At 45.8% G+C, this 21,319-nt stretch overlaps 1 protein-coding gene across 3 annotated transcripts; it reads left to right on the top strand.

The window, feature by feature from the left end:
- The first annotated feature begins 855 nt into the window (after nucleotides 1-855).
- On the top strand, nucleotides 856-20,731 carry NUP50 (nucleoporin 50). 3 transcript variants are annotated; one of them, XM_075442780.1, is made up of 9 exons: nucleotides 856-1,149; nucleotides 2,442-2,542; nucleotides 7,314-7,392; nucleotides 8,904-8,987; nucleotides 11,106-11,301; nucleotides 11,626-12,288; nucleotides 13,218-13,296; nucleotides 14,350-14,468; nucleotides 16,645-20,731. In XM_075442780.1, exons 3-9 carry the CDS (start codon nucleotides 7,324-7,326, stop codon nucleotides 16,845-16,847), a joined length of 1,413 nt encoding a protein of 470 aa, XP_075298895.1. In that variant the 5' UTR covers nucleotides 856-1,149; nucleotides 2,442-2,542; nucleotides 7,314-7,323; the 3' UTR covers nucleotides 16,848-20,731. The 3 variants fall into 3 exon arrangements, with proteins under 3 accessions (XP_075298895.1, XP_075298894.1, XP_075298902.1); XM_075442779.1 differs by lacking the exon at nucleotides 2,442-2,542; XM_075442787.1 differs by lacking the exon at nucleotides 2,442-2,542 and having other exon boundaries at nucleotides 7,293-7,392.
- The last annotated feature ends 588 nt before the right edge of the window (nucleotides 20,732-21,319 follow it).

Raw genomic sequence — 21,319 nt, 5'->3', positions numbered from 1 at the left:
AAATCTAACTAATCCAATTCATCTGACAACGAATGTTAGGGTCCTGGACATGAAAAAAAAAAAAAAAAATCATTGCCTCTTATCTACTGCTAAAGGGTTGCACCCCCCCAATGAATTTATACGCTTTAGAAGAGGGAGTTCTTTACAAAAGTAATTTCCTACTTTTTTTTATTATTATTATTGTTATTATTTTAGGTCACAGTGTCTCAGCCTCTAAGCCGAGCACCCCAAGTCCCAGCCGTGAGGCAGCACCTCAGGCAGGGCACCGGAACCGCGGCTTCCCGTTGTCGGGGCCGCTGCTCCAGAGCAGCCCGCGCTGCCCACGCACCCGGCAGCCGCCGCTCCCAGCCTCTGACCGCAGCGGAGGACGCTACCTTCTGCCCGGGCGCCCCCCGAGGCCTGCTCCCGGGCGGCCCGGCGGCCTCGGCCCAACGCCCGCCCCGCGGGAGAGGGAGCGGGGGGGGGGGGTGAACAACGGCGCCGACCACGTGACGAGAATTCGAACGGCCGGTCCGCAGGGAGCATGCGCAGCCCAGCCCGCCGTTGGCCAGGCGAGCCCGCCCATTGGCCTGCAGCACCCACGTGACCCGCGCCCCGGCGGGCGGCCGCGGGGCGGGCGCCACCACCGCCCTTCGCTTCGCCCCCTGCAGCGGCGGCCGCGGGAGGAGCGGGGCGCATGCGCGATGGGGGCGGCCGCGTGAGGAGCGGGGCGGGGGCGGCCGCGGGAAATGCGGCGCGCATGCGCAGTGGAGGCGGCAGAGGGAGGAGCAGGGCGGGGGCGCCCGCGGGAGGAGCGGCGCGCATGCGCGTTGGAGGCGGCCGCGGGCGGAACAAGGCGCATGCGCAGCGGGAGCGGCCTCGCGAGGAGCGGCGCGCATGCGCGGTGGGGGCGGCCGCGGGCACGGCGCCTCACGGGGTTTTTTTTGTGTTTTTTTTTAAACCCGCTTCTTCCCAGTCTTTCGTGAGGGACAAAATGGCGGCGGCCTGAGGCCGGGTGAAGCGACGCCGGCTAGCCGCGGAGGGGGCCCGGCTGGGGGATGGTGAGCGGGCTCCGGGCCGCCTGCGACCAGACCGCGCCTCCCGCCCGTCGCTGCCGCCTCAGACCCGCCGCTCCGTGCCGCCGGGGAGAGCCGCCGCGGCCCCGTGCGGGTAAGTGCCAGCTCGCCGCTCCCCTCCCTCACCGCTCCCGGGATCGCCCGCCCCGGTGCCTTTGGCGGGCGCAGGGGGGTGGGTGCTGAGGGCGTCCCCGGCGGGTGTCTCCGCTCAGGCCTCGGGGTGAGGCGGAGGGCCGGCCTGGCCGCCAGGGCCTCGGGCGGGAGGGCTGCGGGCCGGCGGGGCGCCGAGCGGGGAGGGAGCGCGGCTGCGGGACTGCAGCCAGGCCTTCGGGAAGGCAGCGAGCGCGGCTCTCTGTGCTCCGCCGGAGGAGCCCGCGCCGAAAGCGAAGATCCTCTGGGGAAAGGAGAAGCGTGGGGCAGCTGGCAGGGGCAGCCCGGCTTCCGCAGGCCCTGCGCACCCTGACACGCCGCCGGGGTTTGCGGGGCTTGGGGCCGAGCGGCCTCCGCGGGCGCTCGGTGCGGGTCCCCACGCTGCGGGTCGTGCAGGTCTTGCGAGGAGGGTGAGGCACCGGCGCTCCGATAGTGCGAGTTGTGTAGCCTGACGCTAGGTAGGTGATACTGCGGAATGCTGGTGTTGAATTGTCTCGTTCTCAAAACGCTGCATTAAATAGGGCAGCTGCAGTTATTAGGTGGATTTTAGTTGTTCAACAAAACATCTATATTATGGTTGCTTTTTAAACAAGCAGAGCTGTTTCTCAAAATACTCCCATCTCAAGCTGCCCTGGTGAGGCCCCATCTGGAGCACTGCGTCCAGTGCTGGGCTCCCCAGTTCAAGAAAGATGAGGAGCTACTGGGGAGAGTCCAGTGGAGGGCTATGAGGATGGTGAGGGGACTGGAGCATCTCTCCTACGAGGAAAGGCTGAGGGAGCTGGGCTTGTTCAGCCTGAAGAAGAGAAGGCTGCAAGGGGACCTAATAAATGCGTATAAATATCTGCAGGGTGGGTGTCAGGAGGACGGGGCCAGACTCTTTCCAGTGGTGCCCAGCGACAGGACAAGGGGCAACGGGCACAAACTGAAGCAGAGGAAGTTCCAGCTGAACATGAGGAAGAACTTCTTCCCTCTGAGGGTGACAGAGCCCTGGCCCAGGCTGCCCAGGGAGGCTGTGGAGTCTCCTTCTCTGGAGATATTCCAGCCCCACCTGGACGCGGTGCTGTGCCCCCTGCTCTGGGTGACCCTGCTTGGGCAGGGGGCTGGACTGGGTGACCCACAGAGGTCCCTTCCAACCCCGACCATGCTGGGATTCTGTTCAGGCCGTTTGCTACAAAAACTTCTTGAAGATTGTGAACATCGGATAGAGGTGGTTTTGTGTTGCTTCTTGTTTCACAGGTTAGAAAACGCGTCTAGGATTCTCTTGCTCCTGTCTTCATGTATGTTAGATCCTGTTGTCTCCTCCTGTTTGTATGATTACATCAGTACTGAAAACACAGGTAGGTGCAGAGAACCTGAAAGCCAGGCCAGCTGGTTTTACCCCTCTTCTATTAGTGGTGAACAGGCTTCCTAGTTACTGTCATGCTGTGTGAGACTGAAGGAGTTAATGTGGGTTAATGTCTCAGACATTGTAGTAAAACAAGTTGTGGTCTGCCCAGAGACAACAGACCGCAAGTGAGAAGTTAGTTAACACCGGACATGCTGGGCCTGTCGGAGGACGCGCAGTTCTGTGTGCTGCTGTGCCTTACCCAATATGGCCAGAGGTCCCATAGAGTTCATTTGAGGAAGGGGCTTATGACCACCCGAGAAGACCCTTGCAAAACATTCCCCCCCCCCCCCCCCAAGCACCTGCACAGAAGATCACAAACCTGGAACAAGAACCATAGAAGTCCTCAGGAAGCGTAACTGAGGGTGGAGACTAGACTATAAAAAACACAACTCCGATGATCCGGGTGCGTGCCAGGTACCAGGCAATTGCCACATCCGTCATTGTCTTTGGGTGGTGATACCATTTTCTCCTTACTTTCCTTTTTGCCTTGTGGATGTTTCGAATAAGAACCCACGTTACCAACACTTTTACACTTTCCAAGTTCAAGTTACTTCTGTCGTAAAGAAAACATTTAATTGATCGTTTGGTGTTGTTCCACCTTAATTTAGCCCCAGGGGATTTTTGGAACATCACTCGATCTCCTCCCCTCCCCCCCGTAGGTGGGATGCGACATTATAAATTGCTGCCATGGACAGGATCCCCTCACTGGTGCTAAAGCGGTCACTGGGACCAGGCCTTTACTGCGGCCCCTCGCTGAGATGAGTCACACACACGGGGAGGCAGTCCTCAGAGGACTAAGGAGGGATCTGATCCCCACAGTTCTATACTTCTCGTGGCCTCCCTGGGAGGTGTGACTGTAGGCTGTAGCCCTCTCCTGGGAGAAGCTAGAGGGTGACAATGCCTGTCTTTCTCCCCCGGGTATGACTTGGGCCCATAATAATTGGCACAATCCACAAGCTGTAGTGGGCGGAATCTCCACCTTAGCTAAAGAACGAAGGTTGAAGCTTGGAAAGGGGGAAAGCATTGGTCTGCGGCATTTTAGGAGCTGCCTTGGTGGCAGCGCAACGGGATAAACACATGACCTGACAAGCAGAAGATGCTGTGGAAAGGGGAAACCCTTTCTTGATCAAAATGGCTACAGCGGGTCACATTTCAGAGAGTGTACAGAAGACTGCACGTCTCCAGTTAACGCATGACTGAGTACTTGTCCCACAGCAACCCTCCCCCATGCAAGGTGTGGTGGACCCCAAAAGACTTCACCCTTTTGTAAGGGGGATTACCCAATGCCTTAAAATTATATGCGGTGCAGCTCCAAGATTGGTTGAGAGCACCCTGCCCCAGGAGAAGGGGGGGTTCTCCAGAGATGATATGGGGGGAGGTAGCACAGAAACTAATTAATTACGGGAGGTGAGTGGGATTTACCAGTCAGGGAGAAAGAAAATCCAAGGCAGACCCTAGGAGCGTGGAAGGGAACGGGAGAACAAAAGCTGTGCCTATGTGCAATCCTCGACCTCCCCTGCCAAGGCCAATGCAACCCTCTGATGATAGAAGATAGACAGTATAGGCAGAGGGCATCTCAAAAGGGATCCCCTGGGAGGTGATGGACAGGTTACCCACTCCCAGCTTGGAAAGCTTGGGGAAAGGTTGGGACAAGATAAAGGGAACCCCATCTCCCTCAGAACCTGAGGATGTTTCCCTCTGATCCCAGGATCGTGGGATGATGACCCCGTCTGCTGCCGGGGAAGCTGAGTTAATTGATGTAAATAGTCATGAGTTGGGAAACACCCTCCACCATCCCCAGCAAGTGAGCTGGGGGATGGCTGGTGGATCCATTTAAGGATGCTCATGTAAAATAACGAGGCGGTTTTGTTGATTACTTTCCCCCTTGGTCCCTTTAAGGCTCCAGTTACATTTTAGTTGATACAGGTGCTCAGATGTCGGCACTTCCTGCGGATGTTTCTGACTGCAATGGCTTAGTTGCCAATAAAAACCAAATTTGGGTCACAGCTGTTTTTGGAAACTCCAAACCACAGCGAACCGCCGGAGTCAGGTGCTGCCTGCTGGGAGACACATTCCCTGTTGAACTCAATGGTGTTAGGCTCCTTGCCCACAAATATTCCAGGATTGGATTTACTGAAAGGGAGATCATGGGCAGACTCGAAGGGAAGGGAGTGGAAATTCAATCTTCCCATGGTTTCTGTAAGGCTTTTACAACTGGCGCCTGCACTTCCCTCTTCTAAAACAGGTAGTATGAAACCCTGTGTCTTGCTGCTAGGGGCAAGGGAAGGACTCACCCTGGTAATAGGTGAGTTACAGGAACAGGAAATAATTGTCCCAGCTCGCTCACCTTGTAACTCCCCGGTGTGGCTGGTCGTGAAGCAAACAGGACGTGGTGGCGGACGATTGACTGTTGGTGACTAAATGCCAGTACAGGTCACTTAACCCCTGCCATACCTAACATAGCTGAACTGATCGCAGCCATACAGGAGCAAGCCCACTGGATTTTAGCAACTATGGACGTCAAAGATAGATTTTTTTTATGGTTCCCTTGCAGGAAACAGACAGAGACCGCTTTGCCTTTACGTGGGAGGGTGCGCAGCTTACTTCTACGTGTCTCCCCCAGTCCTAAATAAAACGTGTAATTGATCGTTTGGTGTCATTTCACCTTAATTTATCCCAAGGGGATTTTTAGAACCTCAGTCGCTCTCCTCGCCACCCCCCATAGGTGGGTGTCCTGGGTTTGGCCAGGACAGGGTTAATTTTCAGCGGACTCCAGGAAGGGGCACAGCCGGGGGGTGGGGGCCGACCCCACCTGGCCAAACAGAGCCCGGTGTTCCATACCGTGTGACGTCACGCTGGGTTCCGGTGGGGGGGGCGGCGCGGTGCCGGTCCTAGCCGGCAGAGAGGGTCTGTTGTGCGAGTTTGTGTCGTGTTTTCTCCTTACCTGTACCGTTGTTTTTCCTGTTTCCCTCCGTTTGCTGTTCTGTTAAACTGCCCTTACCCCAACCCACCGGTTTCTGCCTCTTTCTTTCCATTCTCCTCCGCACCGTGGCGGGGGGAGGGGCGGCCGCGTGGCGCTTTTTGTTGCCGGTGGCAGCCGAAACCAAAACAGTGGGATGTGACACATGCTGGCTGTGCTTCAGTGGCTGGGTTTAGAGTGGGAATTCGATGTTCCGTGGAATCCGATGGTGTCATTCCAGGACTTGAGGGCCTTTGAGCTGTGGCTGCTGCCAGCGAGATGCAGCCGTGTCTTCCTCTGCTTGCACTGGCATACCCTTCTGGGAAGCTGGACTGGGGAGTCAAGATGATTTTTAAATAAGTTGTTTTTTTATTTCTCAGTGGGTTAGATTTAAATAGTACCTCAGTGTGCTGAGAATCATGCAGGGCACGGCAGGAGCTCTGCTTTCAAGATGGTGTGGCTTATGCCATTTTAAAGCATTTACACAAAACAGTCTTTTGTCACTGTACTTCCAAAAGATGCCAATAACTTGACCTTGTTTGTGAAGCATGTCAGACCAAAATTCGTGGCTTTGACGTGTGATCTTTGTAAGGCTGCTGTGCAGCTGGGTTCACTGTTCTGTTTGAAAATACTTCATTTGTTAAACAAGATGTTCTGTAACCATGTATTATACTTTTTGGCCCTGAAATTCAACTATTTGTGGAATTCTTTTTAACTGGCCAGGTCTGAATCACAAACCTAAGAGGGTTTTTTGAAGAGTTTTAATTCTTGCACTTGCTTGAGACTTACATTGCTATAAAACTACATCTTTTCTTTGAAAAGTCTTCATATGCCATATCAGCTGATAGAATCATAGCCAATAAAACCCATTTTTTCATATAAAATTTGAGTCATGTCATTGCTCGCCAAGTCTTTCAGATACAAAATAACATAGCTGGATTCATTCTTTGGTTTTATGCACAGCTGATAAATCGTACTTTAGTAGAACGGAACTCATAAGTTAAAACTATTACAGACACCCATTCTCTAAAGTTGCTTTTCTTCACGTTGCAGAGATAACTAGCAAAATGATGATTGGCTTCTTACATTAATTGCTCTAAAATCCAGGATGCTGTGCGTCCTTTGGAGGGACAATAATCTTGATTTATTTCTAGTAGAATTTTTCACATTTCTAATTAGTAATACTCTGCCAGTCCTGGGTTTTGTAGGAAAGCATTGTCTTCATTCTCACCCAGAGTAAGCTTTCTGTCCGGTTGCTGCAGTAGATCCTCGTCATTATGTATTTTAGATGCTAGAAAGCAACTTTTCTCTTGCAAGACGATTGCTGCTTACGTGAGTATCCTGAGACAAGATGGAGTGGGGTGTGTTAAACAGATCTTTTTTCCATAGTTTTGGTTTTTTTGCAGCCCTTCAGAGTAAATGGTGACTAGGTATATGGATTATGGGACTGAGAAGAATTTCTTTAGCAGCATTGCTGCTATAACTTACCCATAATTCAAGCGCGTGTTTCTATTGTTGCTTAAATTGACTGTTAAATATGGCTAATCACCACAACTTTAATCTCAAGTGCTCTTGATTGTTGTTGCAAAAGCAGTTGTTAAAAAGACTTGGTTTTCAAGTGTCATTCCGATTTTGACCTATTTCTATATGAACTCTTGATTGCCATTACTTGTTCTAAGTAACACAGATTGAAGATTGCTGTTGCTTAGGATTTAATCCCTGTGCAGTTGATTCTTTGCAGTTTTTATTTTTTTCCACGCAGGTGTGGAAAAATGGCAAAGAGAATTGCAGAGAAGGAACTGACTGACAGAAACTGGGATCAGGAGGATGAAGCTGAGGAGGTAAAATATACATTAGATTCCACACCCCCCCACCCCTGCAGGTAGCAGAGTAGTTATTTACATGTGCTGTTTACCTTGTGGGTGGAAGCCACAGTAAATTGGTTAAAAGCAATTAAAGATAGTGATATTTTTATAAAGCTTCCACTACAGGTAGACCGTATGGCAAAGCAGCTTTTAACAGTTAAAACGACATCAGCAGCTTAGGGGAAAGGAACTTCACATTTCTAAAGGGAGCCCCGGGCTTGTTAAAATGCATAATGCTTTCGAACTCTTCAGATGTGTGATGGGCATTCACTGAGTTCACAAGAAAAATGGTGCTGATTTCTTGAGATAGTTGACTCTAGGCCGCACTGACGTAGCACAGTCTGGATAAATTTTCTTCGTGTCTCATGGCCTTTTTTTATTTAGGTCACTAATAGTTAATTTTGGAGATATGGAGTGCTTAGCTGAATGTCCCTGCACAGCGAGAGGAAATAAGCAAATGGTCAGATGATACATTTCATCCGACTGTAAAAAGAGACATTCATTTTTAGTGTCTCATACTTATTTATCTAAACAAATTGTGCTAGCTTCTGTGCTACTAAAATATTAAATGTTTAGGCCTATAAAATATGATAAAGAGAACTGACAGTACTCTTCCAGAAATTTGAATACAAGAAAGCTTAATTTCCTCATTTATTGTGGGGTAGTAATTAGTCATTAGCTGCCTTTGGTAATACTTGAACTACAGCAGACTGCAGGAGATGGACTTTGACTGCACATGTCCATACACCTGCTCTAAACTGAAGATTGTAACAGCGCAGTGCTGGCAGATTACCTTCAGGAGACATATCTTGCATCTTTGTTTAAAAACAAAAAAAGTTGAATTACTTGTCATAATAAAATGGAGATTGCATGAAGGGAAATGTAATGCAGAAGAAGAAAGACAGAGTTTTGAAAGGAACGATGTTGTGGTTTGGCCCTGGCCGGCAACAAAAGACCACGCGGTCGCTCTGTTGCTCCTCCCTCCGCAGGGGTAGGCGAAGAATGGGAAGAAAAAGGTAAAACTCGTGGGTCAGGATAAGGACAGTTTAATAGAACAGCAGAGGAAGCCAGCAGTAACAACAATACTGATAACAATAATATACAAAACCAACGGAATACACAGTGCAACTCGCTGCGATGCCCAGCGCGCTCCTGAGCCACGATTCACCTCCTCCGTCCAGTTCCCCCACTCAGCACCAAGCAGGACAGCACGTGGTTGGGTCAGCTGGCCCAGCTGTGTCCTCTCCTGGCTTCTTGGGAAAATTAACCCTATCCTGGCCAAACCCAGGACAAACAACTAATTGTCCAAGTATCTGGCAAGCTAATCACGGTACTATATTTTCTGTGGTTTATTATTTTTGCTTCTTATTTGTTAGGGAGAATTGTTACAGTTGTGTTCGAAAACCAATCTCAGCCATCTCTTCAGACTACGATGACTTTATGCGTTATGAGAATTTCACTAATGATTCCGTAACTTCTTCTTAAAGGTCGGAACCTTCTCAGTAGCTAGCGAAGAAGTCCTGAAGAACAGAGCTATTAAAAAAGCAAAACGCCGAAATGTTGGATCAGAGGTATTGTAACCACTGAACATTAACGTTGTAGTTTGACTCAGTTGCAAAACACGACATTCGTGCTTAGGTTTTTACTTATTTGTAATAATCCTGTGTAAAGCTATCATTTAGAATATGCAACTAGTCAGTCTCATAGATGCAAATTAATTTTCGCTTCCTGTTCAATAGCAAGAACAAGGCTAGAACAAAAACATGGGTAATACTGGTGTTGACTGGGTGAAGGGAGATGTGTATTTTTGAAGTATAAATGCGGAGTGTTTCAGACACAGTGGCTTCTACAGATGGGTAAAACAGCATTTGAACTGCTCCCGTTTCATCCTTTGCAGAGGGAAGCCTGGAAATCGAAAGTTACTGTTTGTCCATACTGGAAGGCTGAGGGGTGTCTCGGGCAGGTGCTAAATAAGTAAAAGCCAAAATACTAAGCTGCTCTGGGAATGAAAAAGATGTCTTTTGTTAAGACTGCCGGCTACTTGTTTTTTTTTCCCCCGTGAAGAGCTTTAATGCCACTTAACTCTTTGCAGTAACACATTGAAAATTGAAAGGAAATTGGCCTTTGTTACAGGTTTAGTTCATGTGAAAGCATTAACCCAGCCCAGCCAAACTGCGGTCCTTTCAGCAATCCCTGACGGATGCTTTGTCCTGTGCATTCTTTCAACAGTGCATGCCCCATGTTAGAAATAGCACACAAACTTTATCTATCACTCAAATTGATTTTGGACGGAGTGGGATAGGTAGTTTTCTCCTGTGGTTTTGGTTTTCCTTCTGCTGTCCAAACAATATAAAAAAGGAAGCTGTCCTGTCGAACTTTTGCCTTCATTAGTTTTAGCCACAAACGTGCTAGAGGATGCAGTTAATTAAAGGATTGTGCTGGGAAAAGGTGATGCAAGAAACAAATCACAGTTGAACAGGAGAGATTCAGGGGCAAATGGAATAGGAAAAACGGAACTGGCTGAGAAAGGAGAGCAGATGATTGTAGAAGAAATAGTCAGGAGACTGGGAGTCAGCTGTTAGAGAGATCAAAGCTGGAAGAAGACCTACGATAGGCCGGGCAAAGTCTGAAAAGCAAAAGAGATGTCAGGAAAGCAGAGGCTGCCTAAGAAACCTGTGAAATATTTGCAAAAAGATAAACTTGAAATTTATTGATGTCCCTCAACAGAGCTAGCAGAATGCTGTAAAGCAAAAGACTGCAGTTGTCCAGAGAAAGGTAGGTAGGACTGATCACAGAGAGACAGAATAAAAATAGCTACCTAGAAATGAGAAAGAGAGGACTGCGCTGGAAAAAGTAAAACACAAAGGGAAAGAAAAAGAGCCCATATCCACAAGGCCAGATACTGGATCAGAACCTAAAATTAGTAGGTTTTGCTGTTTCTTCAGTGGCAAAAGCAGATGAAACTCAGAAATAATTCTCCTTTTCCTCTGATGGCTTTTCCAGAGATGTTGAAAGTCCTGTTCCAGTAGTAAGCACTCAAAAGTGCACCTCAAAAGACATTATATGTAGTACCTAAAAGTGGCAGTGTCTATTTGCGTGTTAATCACACTATATCTTTTAAAAACATGTAAGAAACTATACCATAAAATAATATGGTTATAAAGATAGCGTTCAGAACTAGGTAATGAAAAGGCTGCAGAAAGCATACGTATTATGTTATCAAGTACGGAATGGGAATATTTTTAGAAAATCACTTAACGTGGCAGGTGACTACAAAATATGCTGTTTTGATGAGTGGCCTGAAGTGTTGGTCTCTAATTGTGGTTGTAAATGCTAAAAGTTGCTGAAAGTAAGCCTACAACTATATACATTGCTATGTAATTATTTAAGGAAAACAAGATGCTATGAATGTGTAAAACACATCCGCTGCTCTGAACAACTTTTATATATCCACTTCCTAGATTTAGTTTATTTCCTACCAAACATGAGTCCTTTAAAAATAGTAGCAATATGTGTCATAAAGAAGTTATTAACTTTGCTTACATAGGTGACTTAGAATAATGCACGAAATGACACACTGAACAAGGGTAAAATGAATGGAATATCACGTGGCGACAGGATTTTTCTGGAGATGTATATATATCTGTAACTGCTTGTCTCTTTTTTTTTTTTTCCCCCCCTTTCCCCAGTCTGAAAGTGGAGGAGCTTTTAAAGGGTTTAAAGGCTTTATATTGCCTTCTGGAAAAGGAGGAGGTGGCTTCAGTGGATTTGGAAACGGTGCAGGAATAAAGCCTTTAGAAGGACTGTCTAATGGGAGCAGTAGTGTCTCTAGCACTCCTTCTTTCAGCAGTTTAAAGACCACCACTGAAACACAGTCAGCATTTGGTAAGTTTTAAATAAGCTTACATACTATCAACAAATTCAGCTATAAAATCTGTAGGGTTATTTTAACAGTGAAAAAACAAATTCAAACAACCCTCCATCTACTTTGTCTATGCCTGAACTAACTCAACTTGTCTAGGCTTAGCAGGCTTAGGTCTGTTTACTTGTACCACAGTATCTGGTACACGGCGTTGTGACACAACACAAGGTATGTAACTGAGCAAGAATGAGTGATTTGATAAAGAATTATGGAGAACATTAGTTAGGCTTTTATGAGAACTCCACTCTGTGGAAAAAAAATGTTCTAACACATTTTTCTTCTACTAGGATCCACTCTATCAAACGGTCCTACTACTACTGCATTTACTGAGAAAAAGGCTGCAAGCCCAAGAGCTAATGGTGGCAGTCAACCATCCTCATCTGGCTATGCTCAGAGTAAAGTTTGTAGCTCTAGTGTTTACCACAAACAGTTAGCAGCTTTAAACTGTTCTGTGCGTGACTGGATAGTTAAGCATGTAAACACAAACCCACTGTGTGACCTGACACCCATCTTCAGAGACTACGAGAAGTATTTGGCAAATATCGAACAGCAGCACGGGAGCAGTAGTGACAGTGGCTCTGAAAACGAAAGCAGCAAGACACCTGGCGCTCAGCCTGTTTCCATGTTTGGCAATTCAAAGCTACAGCAAGGATCAACATTTTTGTTTAACAACAACAAAACTGAGGATACCTCGGACAAAAAACCTGAAGCTGCATCCGAAAAAAAAGACCCATCATTAGGAGCTACATCAACCGTCTCATTTAATTTTGGCAAGAGTGTCGACAGTTCTGTTTTGGGTTCCCTTGGTTCAGGAACGCTCAGCAGTTTCTCATTTTCTCCTGGGAATTCAGGTTTGTTTGGAAAAGATGCAAACCAGGCTAAGTCTGTCACTGCAGTATCCACCAATGTATTGGAAGCTCAGGCAGAAAGTGGCAATAGCGATGATAAAGGTAAATTCTATTTAAAGTGATGATTTTAATGGTGACCTGTGAATGTATGCGACTTCAGAATACTGCAAAGATTAAATGATGCTAAGTTGAACTAGATCATAATTGGTTTTGAATTTAAAAGCTGCAAAACTGTACCACTAATCTGAAAGTATTTCAGTCTTGCATACTGCTTAAGTAACGCTAAAAGTACATAGTTATCCAAACCTGTGTATTTCTGTCAGATTTATACTTTCTGTAATTTATCCTTTCTATAATTGTTGACCTGAATACAAGTCCTGAAACAATGACTTTGAAATCAGCTGGTATGTTTGTCTTTGAGCCTGCAGGACATGTCAGTCCTGCTGCTTTTCCCAGTAGGTTTATCAAGAGATCCTTTGGCAAAATGCCCAAGATACAGAACAGTTTCATACATCTTTCTTACAAGACTGTGAGGCGAATCAAGTTGCATACTACCCGACAGTTTTACTCTGCTGTTTAGCTCAGCTGGGTACAGAAAGCTGATAGAAATCCTAGCAGTCGAGGCACTGGAAAGGCATAATCCTGCCACTGTCTTTTGGCTGTCATTCCCGTGACTGATTACCCTTGGCTGTTGGAAGCATTTATTGTGCTTTACTTGACCCATTTGTGGAGACCATTCTTTGAAATGTTATAACTTTTATAAATGTTGTAATTTTTGTCTTATTTAAATTGAAGATAAGCATAAAGTTGCTTGAGAGGTGTGGCTGAATGAAAATAAGACTCTTCTGTAGCTGAAGCTGCTTCAGAGCCCACATTGATTTAAATGTATTTTGGCAGTCATTCACAGGCTACACATGTGTATGTCAAATATAGCATGAACAAGCTAGTTCTAATACAATGCCAAAACTACCTTCTGGATTATATGCTCACAACATTAACATATGGAATGTATTACAACTTTTTGTTTAAAGGAGGAGAAGAGGAGGAAGAAGAGCCGCCAAAAGTAATTGTTAATGAAATAAAAGAGGATGATGCTTTCTACTCCAAGAAGTAAGTGACTTCAACTTGGAATAGTGAACAGAACTATAACTTTGAGAATAAAATTCATACCTGTGTGTTGCTATTCTGCACCGCTGCAGTGCATAATGGATGATGTGTATGTCCTTGACTTCCTAGTTATTAAAGGTTGTTACGAAGCTATGCAGAATATGAAGTTCTGCTTGTGAAAAAGTTAATTACAGACAAGAATGTGGAAGAGCTTACTAAAATTCATGTGTATCTTGGACACAGCACTGATAGCTAGTTTGTGTTCTACTTGTGATCAGTTTTTCACAAAAGGAGCTGTTTCTGCCTCCATCAGGTTTTGTAACTTTAAATCGTAGGGTTTGAACCACAGAGATAACGCACTGTACTGCTTAAAAACCAGTCTCGTGCTCAGCTGTTTGCATAGCCTAGAAGAAGGCTCTTCAGCTGGAAAATGCTGATTGTTGTATGAAGGAGTGAACAAGTTGTACTTTTAAGCTCAATATGAGACTGCCTCTACTAGAAGCAGTTTTTCAGAGCATGTTCAGTAGTCTTAATGTCTGCTTAACACAGCGCAGAATTTGTCATTCTGCAAAAAGTCATTTGCTTTATCTGAGAACGCACGTGCTAATTTATGAAGAATGGTACTAGGTTCGTTAGAGCTTCACTTAAAATTTTCTTTTAATTTTACATAAAAGTCATAACTTCAGAATGGTACAGCAAGTTGTTATAGTTGTGTACTTAGTATTTTAAACATTAGCTTACAGGTATTACACCGTATAGACCCTGAGTACAGGTGGCTGTGCATTTTTTCCTTGAAAGTAATACATTTGTCATTTCAATACTGAAAGAAATAGCTAACTTTCTCTGAACTGGGTGTACTATCTGTTAGCACATGAAAGAAAGTCAAGAAGAATAAAGATTTATGCTACTGGCAGCATGTTAACTCCTGATTATTGTTAAACTGTTGTGAGTCAGGTGTACACAGATATACCTGTGCGTGTATTTGGAAGATATCTTTCTATTTTACCTCTACATATCTGCACAAACAAGTTTGGGTTGGTTTTTTCTTTTGCACAGGTGCAAACTGTTCTACAAAAAGGATAATGAATTTAAAGAAAAAGGTGTAGGAACATTACACTTAAAACCAGCAGCAAATGAAAAAACTCAACTCCTAGTCCGAGCCGATACCAATTTAGGTAAGTAGATTTCTTTTAGTAGCAAGTCTTGATGTGAAATTCCCTGCTAAGCATTGGGATGTTTTTGTTCCACAGCATAACAGACACGATTAGTGAAAACCTTTGTACTTTTATCATAATTTGAAGTATTGAAGAAGCAATTGGATGCCTCTAATGAGTATTTACAAGAGAGTTGTGCATGAAGCAGTGCAGGGAGGTAGAAGGTTGTGGTGTATGTTTGGGTGTTCCGTCCCCCACCCTTTTGAATAGCTTTCCTCCATTCTGACTTGCCGAGTGGCGTTGAAGTGTGGCTGAAGATCCCCAGTGAAGCATACACGTATCCGGTGTGATGGTGGATGAAGAGGAACAAACTGTGCAAAGATGTGGACCAGCTGTGATTTGTCTGCAAGTCATCCCGAAGACGTGGACCGCTGACCACGTGGGCAGACACCCCCTGTGCGTGGGGGCGAGGGGGGGCATTCTTTCGATCAGGCAGGCCGGATTTTGCGATGTGCATCGCACTTCAGGTGCGTGCTGAAGGCCAGCTGGTCAGCTGTGCTTTAGCAGACTTCAGCTGGATGGCAAATGGTGGGCTGACTCAGTAGAGCAGCCTGCAGCAGGATGGTGCTCAGAGTGTCTTTTGAGATGATCGTTAACGCATACAGCTAATTAAAGAGAGAAAAACCCAGCCATTCTTTGCTTTTAGAAGTTAGGGGACTTGATGTATTACAGTTTTTTAAGGTGTAATGTTCTGGCTGAAAAGCGTTGACTCAGATTGTGCAAATCAATGTTTTGATATTCATCGCTGAGAAACTTTTCTGCACTTCAGTACCTAATTCCAACAGACTTGCACATGGGGTTCGCATGCACTTGACAACTTCCATAAAATAAGAGTAAATATGACGCTTATAGAAGACCTGAGCACTAAAGCCATGCTGCAGTGTAGGCCATTGGCAAATCTCACCTCGCTGTCAGTTTATAATGTGCTCTGGCAAATCTGCGTGAAGCCTCTGCAGGCCCGTGAGGGACAGCTGCCAAACACCTGGCGAGACTGGGACTCCTGTGGTGGTCACTTCTAAATCATTAACGTATTTCAGAGGGGACAAGGTTTGCCAGAGAGAGGGCAGTTCCTAGCAGTGGAACGGAGGGCAGATGGATGGCATGGCTCTCAGCATTTCCCTGGGGATTTGAACGTATGCAACAGAGCAGATGAAAACTTGGTTTCTCCGAGTTACCTGGTCTTTAACACAAGTCTTGATTTTCACTCAGCTGATGCTGATTTTCATGATGTTGATTTACATTCCCTCTGCCTTCATCTGAGGTGATGTAGTAGGAGCTCTTTCCTTTTTCTTCAGCTCACACACTAGGACAGTTCAGCTTGGTCTTTCCAGGCATTGGTTTCTCGAAGCTGCTGCAGTCGTAGTGACGCACACTTTCCTTTCTGCTATCTTCACACAGTGCTATAATCCTTTCCTAAAATCTGTGTTGAAAAACTGAACTGGAAAGGAAGGTGAAGACTGACTTTTCCCTAAATACTACTACTGTGTTCTGAACTATTTACCAGTTTTACAAAATGCGTGCATCTTCTGTAGAAACAGATTTGAGTTTGTTTGAAACTGTTTTAACAGACCGCTAACGCTGTAGCTCACAGACTCGCTCCATAATTTAACAAGTTGCTGTAGAGCTGCTGCTTGTAACCCAGTGGTGGACCACATCCCACGTGTTGCACAATCCGAGGATACAAAGTACTTACTCCACCATAGTTTGTCCAGTTTTAGATTAATGTGTCTGTGTGTGAAAGCTGACTTTCTGCTCCTGCTTATGAACGCTGCTTGAGCGTCAGAACGAGTAACCTGCATAAGCAGAAACGAAGCACTGTGCCTCGAGGCCTCGTTTGCTGCTTCTCTCTTGTCCCCTTCCCTTTTTCTCCTGCACGTCCCTACTATCATTCGATATTCTTCAGGCTCCTCCCTTTAAACCAGGAGGACACAGTATTTTCAGAGATTTCCTCATTCCTAACGAGGAAAGGAATTTGTGAGAACAGTGGCCGTGAGCAGATGCTTCGGGAAGAACAAGACAAGTGCACGTGGCATTTGTGAATTGCCTTCCTTCCAAACACAAATTCCCTATACTAACACCTGTATTGCAGTAAAAGTTGAAAAATTGCTAATTGTAATTTTTTTTCCTCCTCGTGCAGGAAACATACTGTTGAATGTTCTAATTCCACCTAAGATGCCATGTACAAGAACCGGAAAAAACAATGTTCTTATAGTCTGTGTTCCTAATCCACCAATCGATGAGAAGAATGCAGCTGTTCCTGTCACGATGTTAATAAGGGTGAAAACGAGCGAGGATGCAGATGAGTTGCACAAAATCTTACTGGAGAAAAAGGCAGCTTAAATCAGTTGCAGTCAGTGATTTGAGAAATTACTGCCAAATTGCTGCTGCTCTTTTTTTCTTCCATAACTTCACTTGAACACTTAACTCTTTACTTTGATATTAAGAATTGTTACAGGAATTCTGGAAAAATCTGTGAGGAAAAGCTAAACTAGCTAATAAAAGCTTTAATAGAACACAAGTGTTGGGCTGTGCTCCCTCATTTTTCAGTGTCTAAATGCAGGACCTCTTCTGGATAAAGCGCATTCATTTAAATTAATGCATATGTTTGTAACACTGGTCGATTTGACCAAATAGACTGAAATCAGAGTACAAAAATATGCTACCAGCGCTTCCTCACAGACCGCGGTGCAATGTGACAACCTCCTGTTTTGAGAAGGGAGGATGCTGACGTTTAATTGTCGAAATTGTTTCTAGACTCCAGATTTTTAATTTTAGTTGGTCTGTCATATTCTGGCAAGACTAATTTTTCAAACTGGGTGACAACAGCGTCCCCCCAACAACAGTGCTACTCTGTGTTGTACCTTGTTTTAACTCTTACAGACTCGTGTGCTTCGGGACTCAGAGACTGCGCCTCCAGCTATTTAAAAGAACATTTCCTTGCGTAGCCTGGTTGACAGCAACGTTTCTTAGAGAGGAAGCGTCAGTTCTGTTCTGACTGTAGCAACAAGCTGATGATGTGCAATAGTACAAGCAGACAACTGGAAGACGGTTCCTCTGGGACCGCAACCACAGGTAGCGCTCGCTGCCTGCTGCCCGGTCAGAGGCAACGGTCCCGCCGAGGTGTTCTTCCCTCGGCCCTTGGGCGAACACTGAAACCCAGCAGAGGCAGAGCTGGAAACGTCGTCTTGCTACTAGCACTTTTCTGAAGAGCTCTCTTTTCACAAATGTCAGGATTTTTATAGATCTTTCTGTTGCCTCTGCCCATTGCCAAGAATACACGCATACATGTGTGTGGGTGTGTAATTATTCTTCCCATGTGCCACAGCCACAGCGCGTTACTGCATTGCGTTAAGTAAAGCCATGTTTTTTGCAGCTCTAGCACAGGCGTTCTGTTGTAAAAGCAGGGAGTGCTGGGTTTATCTGTAACTTAGTTTTCAGCTGTGTTAAAGTTAACCACGTGGCAATAATTTATGGATCAGAACATCCTTCTGTTCTCAGTGTCCATCTCAACTTGATCAGTCCTTGTTCGCTTATTAAATGCTTTCTTTTTCAGATGTTGTTTGCTGGAACCTCCTTCCCTAATAATCGTTTTTCTGCTTCACTTCCAGCTCTGGAACTATCCAAGAGCTAGATGTTAATATTAACTTGAGCTGCTCTCTGATCTGTCACGCTGACCAGCGCTGGGGACGTGGAAGAAGCATGCGAACCTGTCTCTGGCGAATGCTGCACAGAGGGGAAAAAAAAGCCCCATTCTTTTAAAAAAAGCAGCATGATGCAATTCTTACAAGGGACCTGGAAAGCCACAATGGTGGCATCAATGGGTGGGGAAGAAGTAGCAGCACATCTTACCTGCTCCCTGCTGCGCTCTCTGGAGGGACAAATGGCTGCACAATTCAGGTTATGGCCTTCCACACCCCCCCCCCCCCCCCTTAACTAAAAGGAGCAAAAACTAGAGGATCGATAGCCCTCTTGACCAAAGTTCAAAAAACAAAGGCCTTTGCACACATTTCAGCTACACTGAGGTCATGGGAATTGCATTTTTAACACTCAAGTGTAAAGGAAGCTCGATTTCAGATGTTAAATTTGAAATATAAACTGGTGCCTTTTTTTCAGCTGGCTCAGTAATTAACCATGAAGTGACACTACTTCCTTCAAAATAATGTGCTTTTTTAAAAAAAACTCTTGCTGATACCTGAATTGGAGCCCAAAAGCTGAAGGCTTGCATGTTGATTGTGTATGAATGAAAAGCCAGACATCGCCTGGAAGTTCATTACAGGTTCAGGTGGGACGTCCAAGGGCTCCGTTAGTTCTGCGGTTGCCATTGGGCTGTAGCGTCTCAAAGACGTCCCCAGGCAGGACGGTTCAGAGCCTGGAGCGCTGGACGTGGCACGGGGATTCGTTTCATGTCTCCCCTGAAGAGCAGCTCCCCAGATTGTGTCAGGTGTCTCGGGTTGGTGTTCATCTACTTCCGACAGCTCACGGGTGCGTGACCGTTTCTTCTTCCACTGCAATGTGGACCAGCTGACCTGGAGAAGTGCGAGACAGCCTGAAGGTTCTGCGCGTCCTTGGTGATCTGCCTGCGAAGGGAGGCAGCCCTAGGGGTCTGCACGCGCGTCTTCGGCCCGGTGCCGGAGCTGGCAAACGAAGGAATGGCGAGTGCAGCTCTGACAGGGCTCCAAGGGTGGAGAGCACGGAGTGTAAGAGAAAACAAACAGAATAATAAATTGTGGTGGAAAAATTAAACCTTACAATATCCGTGGGAGCAAGCAGTATCTGCTGTTAGCTGTGAGAAAGACTGATTGAGATAAGACACCTCAATTCCTTAGCAACGTATATATTTATCTGTAAAGCTAAGGGAAGGTACATGATTTGCATCTCACGTTAATTAGAATATCAAATATATGCATAAACATGATTTTAAACATTTTACATGGGGAATTTGCCACTAAAAGAATAGAGAAGAATTTTACTGCAAATTAGAGACTTTAATCAGCATTGTTCCCAGTGACCCTGCAATTATCTGGACGATGAAGCAGGAAGAAGTCACGCACTTTTCACTTGGTGTTCAGTCATAAGGCACAACCCAGCTCCAGTACTGGTATAAAAGCAAATTTGTGATGATGATTCAGCTTCTAGTTAAGATACATTAAAATACATAAATACTGTAAAAAAGCCAGAGATTATTATGTAGAAATAAAGGCCTAAAATTAGTTAAAAGCAGAAGTTAGTAGAGAGCACAGAAATCAATGCAGCAATGCCTTCGTAACAGAGCAGCTCGGGCTATGGACAAGCGAGGAAATGTGATCAGAGTTCCAACTCGGTGAGGCATTCCTTCATCCTGGGAGATACCCAGCAGTTAAATGGATTAGGTATCACACACCTGATGTTATAATGCAAGTTTCCTCCCCAATCTGAGTTACTGCCTTCACTGAGCCGTACGTCGGTGTTGGAATGTCTCACGGACCACATGTTCTTCCTTCTGCTTTAATTTTTACGTTTCAGCTGTTTCGAAATCTTTCCCTTTCAACCTCCCCACTCCCCAAAACAGAAAATCAGGATCTCTTGCTTCTCTTCATTCTCAGAATCATCTGTAAGGGAGATTATTACAGTTGGTTTGAATTTTATTTTAAAATATTAAATGGCTACATGCAGGGGTTTTTTTTTTTCAATGTACCAAAACTTATCTATTTGCAAGTACAACAGTGTGTTCGTATAACCCCTTTTGGCTGATGGATGTGAAAGTTTAAATCAAATTTACAGTTCAAATGAACACACTGTGGAATGTAAACTAATTAGAAGATGCGCTTTGCTGTGGAGAACTTCAATTCGGCTCCCTCTGCAGCACCGTAACATTTAAAATGTCCTGAAAGACTTCCTTTCTGATGCCTTAACTTACCTGCATTTGCTAAAATTTTGTAGCTGGTGCCTGTGTACAGAAATTAACTGACATTAAACAGTTTTAAGTGGCATGAGCTAGTAATAAATCAAAATGCTGAATGTGACGATTTGTTAATTGTTAATAGACTTCAAACCGCTCTGAATTTTTCAGTGGATACTTGAGTGTCACCTAACTTGTCATGTAACAATATTTTCATTCGTTCTGATACATCGAGGAAGTTACAAAAATCCATGGAAAATGTGAATAAATGAATGGGAGATCAGTGTCTCGTGTGCATCCCCGTGACTGTAAAACACTGTATGAATAAAATCAATTTTACAAATCAGTTGCTCGCAGGTGAACTTGTGGCTAGCGAATCCCGCGCCGAGCCTTACCGCTGCTAAAAGCGGCGACGGGCTCCCCTGCCCCTTCCTCGGGCTGCCCTTGCGACCTGTCACGCAGCCAGGTCCGCAGAAGCGCTTCCTTGTCGCGAGGGCCGTGAGCTGCATCGGCTCCGACGGAGGAGCCAGAGCGGCCTTGGCCCAGAGCGCGGAAAACGAGTCCTCCTGCGCTGAGAGTGACCTCTCAAAACCCCTCTGCTCGGAATATTAAAGGATACCTGTTTGCCTGATGGCATATGTAGAACATATTTTTTTTTGTTCTAGCCTAAAAGCACTATCTTAAAGCCAGGCCACAAAGTAGGGGGGTAAAAAAAAAGAATAAAATGCAGACAGGCTTGTCAGGAAAAGCGCAGATCGCCTTTCCAATGCAGCATGAGCTGCCGAGACCACGACGGCGCCCGGCGCCCCGCTGTTCCTCCTGCTGCTCAGCCCTGCCTTAGTCCTCTTTACAGTTCTGGAGCGATCCTCTTCATGCCCACAGATGGGAGCTGCTGCTTGTATGAGGATACAGCTATTGGTTAGCAAAAATTATC

This window comes from Opisthocomus hoazin, chromosome 1 (genome assembly GCF_030867145.1).
Source record: "Opisthocomus hoazin isolate bOpiHoa1 chromosome 1, bOpiHoa1.hap1, whole genome shotgun sequence".
Classification (NCBI taxonomy): Eukaryota; Metazoa; Chordata; class Aves; order Opisthocomiformes; family Opisthocomidae; genus Opisthocomus; species Opisthocomus hoazin.
The sequence above is the reverse complement of the archived record's forward strand: the minus strand, read 5'-3'. Positions and strand labels throughout refer to the sequence as shown.

Excerpts from the sequence above, each read along its gene's own strand:
- NUP50 (XM_075442779.1), top strand. The coding sequence starts at position 7,324 with ATGGCAAAGAGAATTGCAGAGAAGGAACTGACTGACAGAAACTGGGAT. Across the intron at positions 12,289-13,217 it reads TGGCAATAGCGATGATAAAG|GAGGAGAAGAGGAGGAAGAA; the intron begins GTAAATTCTATT and ends TTTTGTTTAAAG. Across the intron at positions 14,469-16,644 it reads CCGAGCCGATACCAATTTAG|GAAACATACTGTTGAATGTT; the intron begins GTAAGTAGATTT and ends CTCCTCGTGCAG.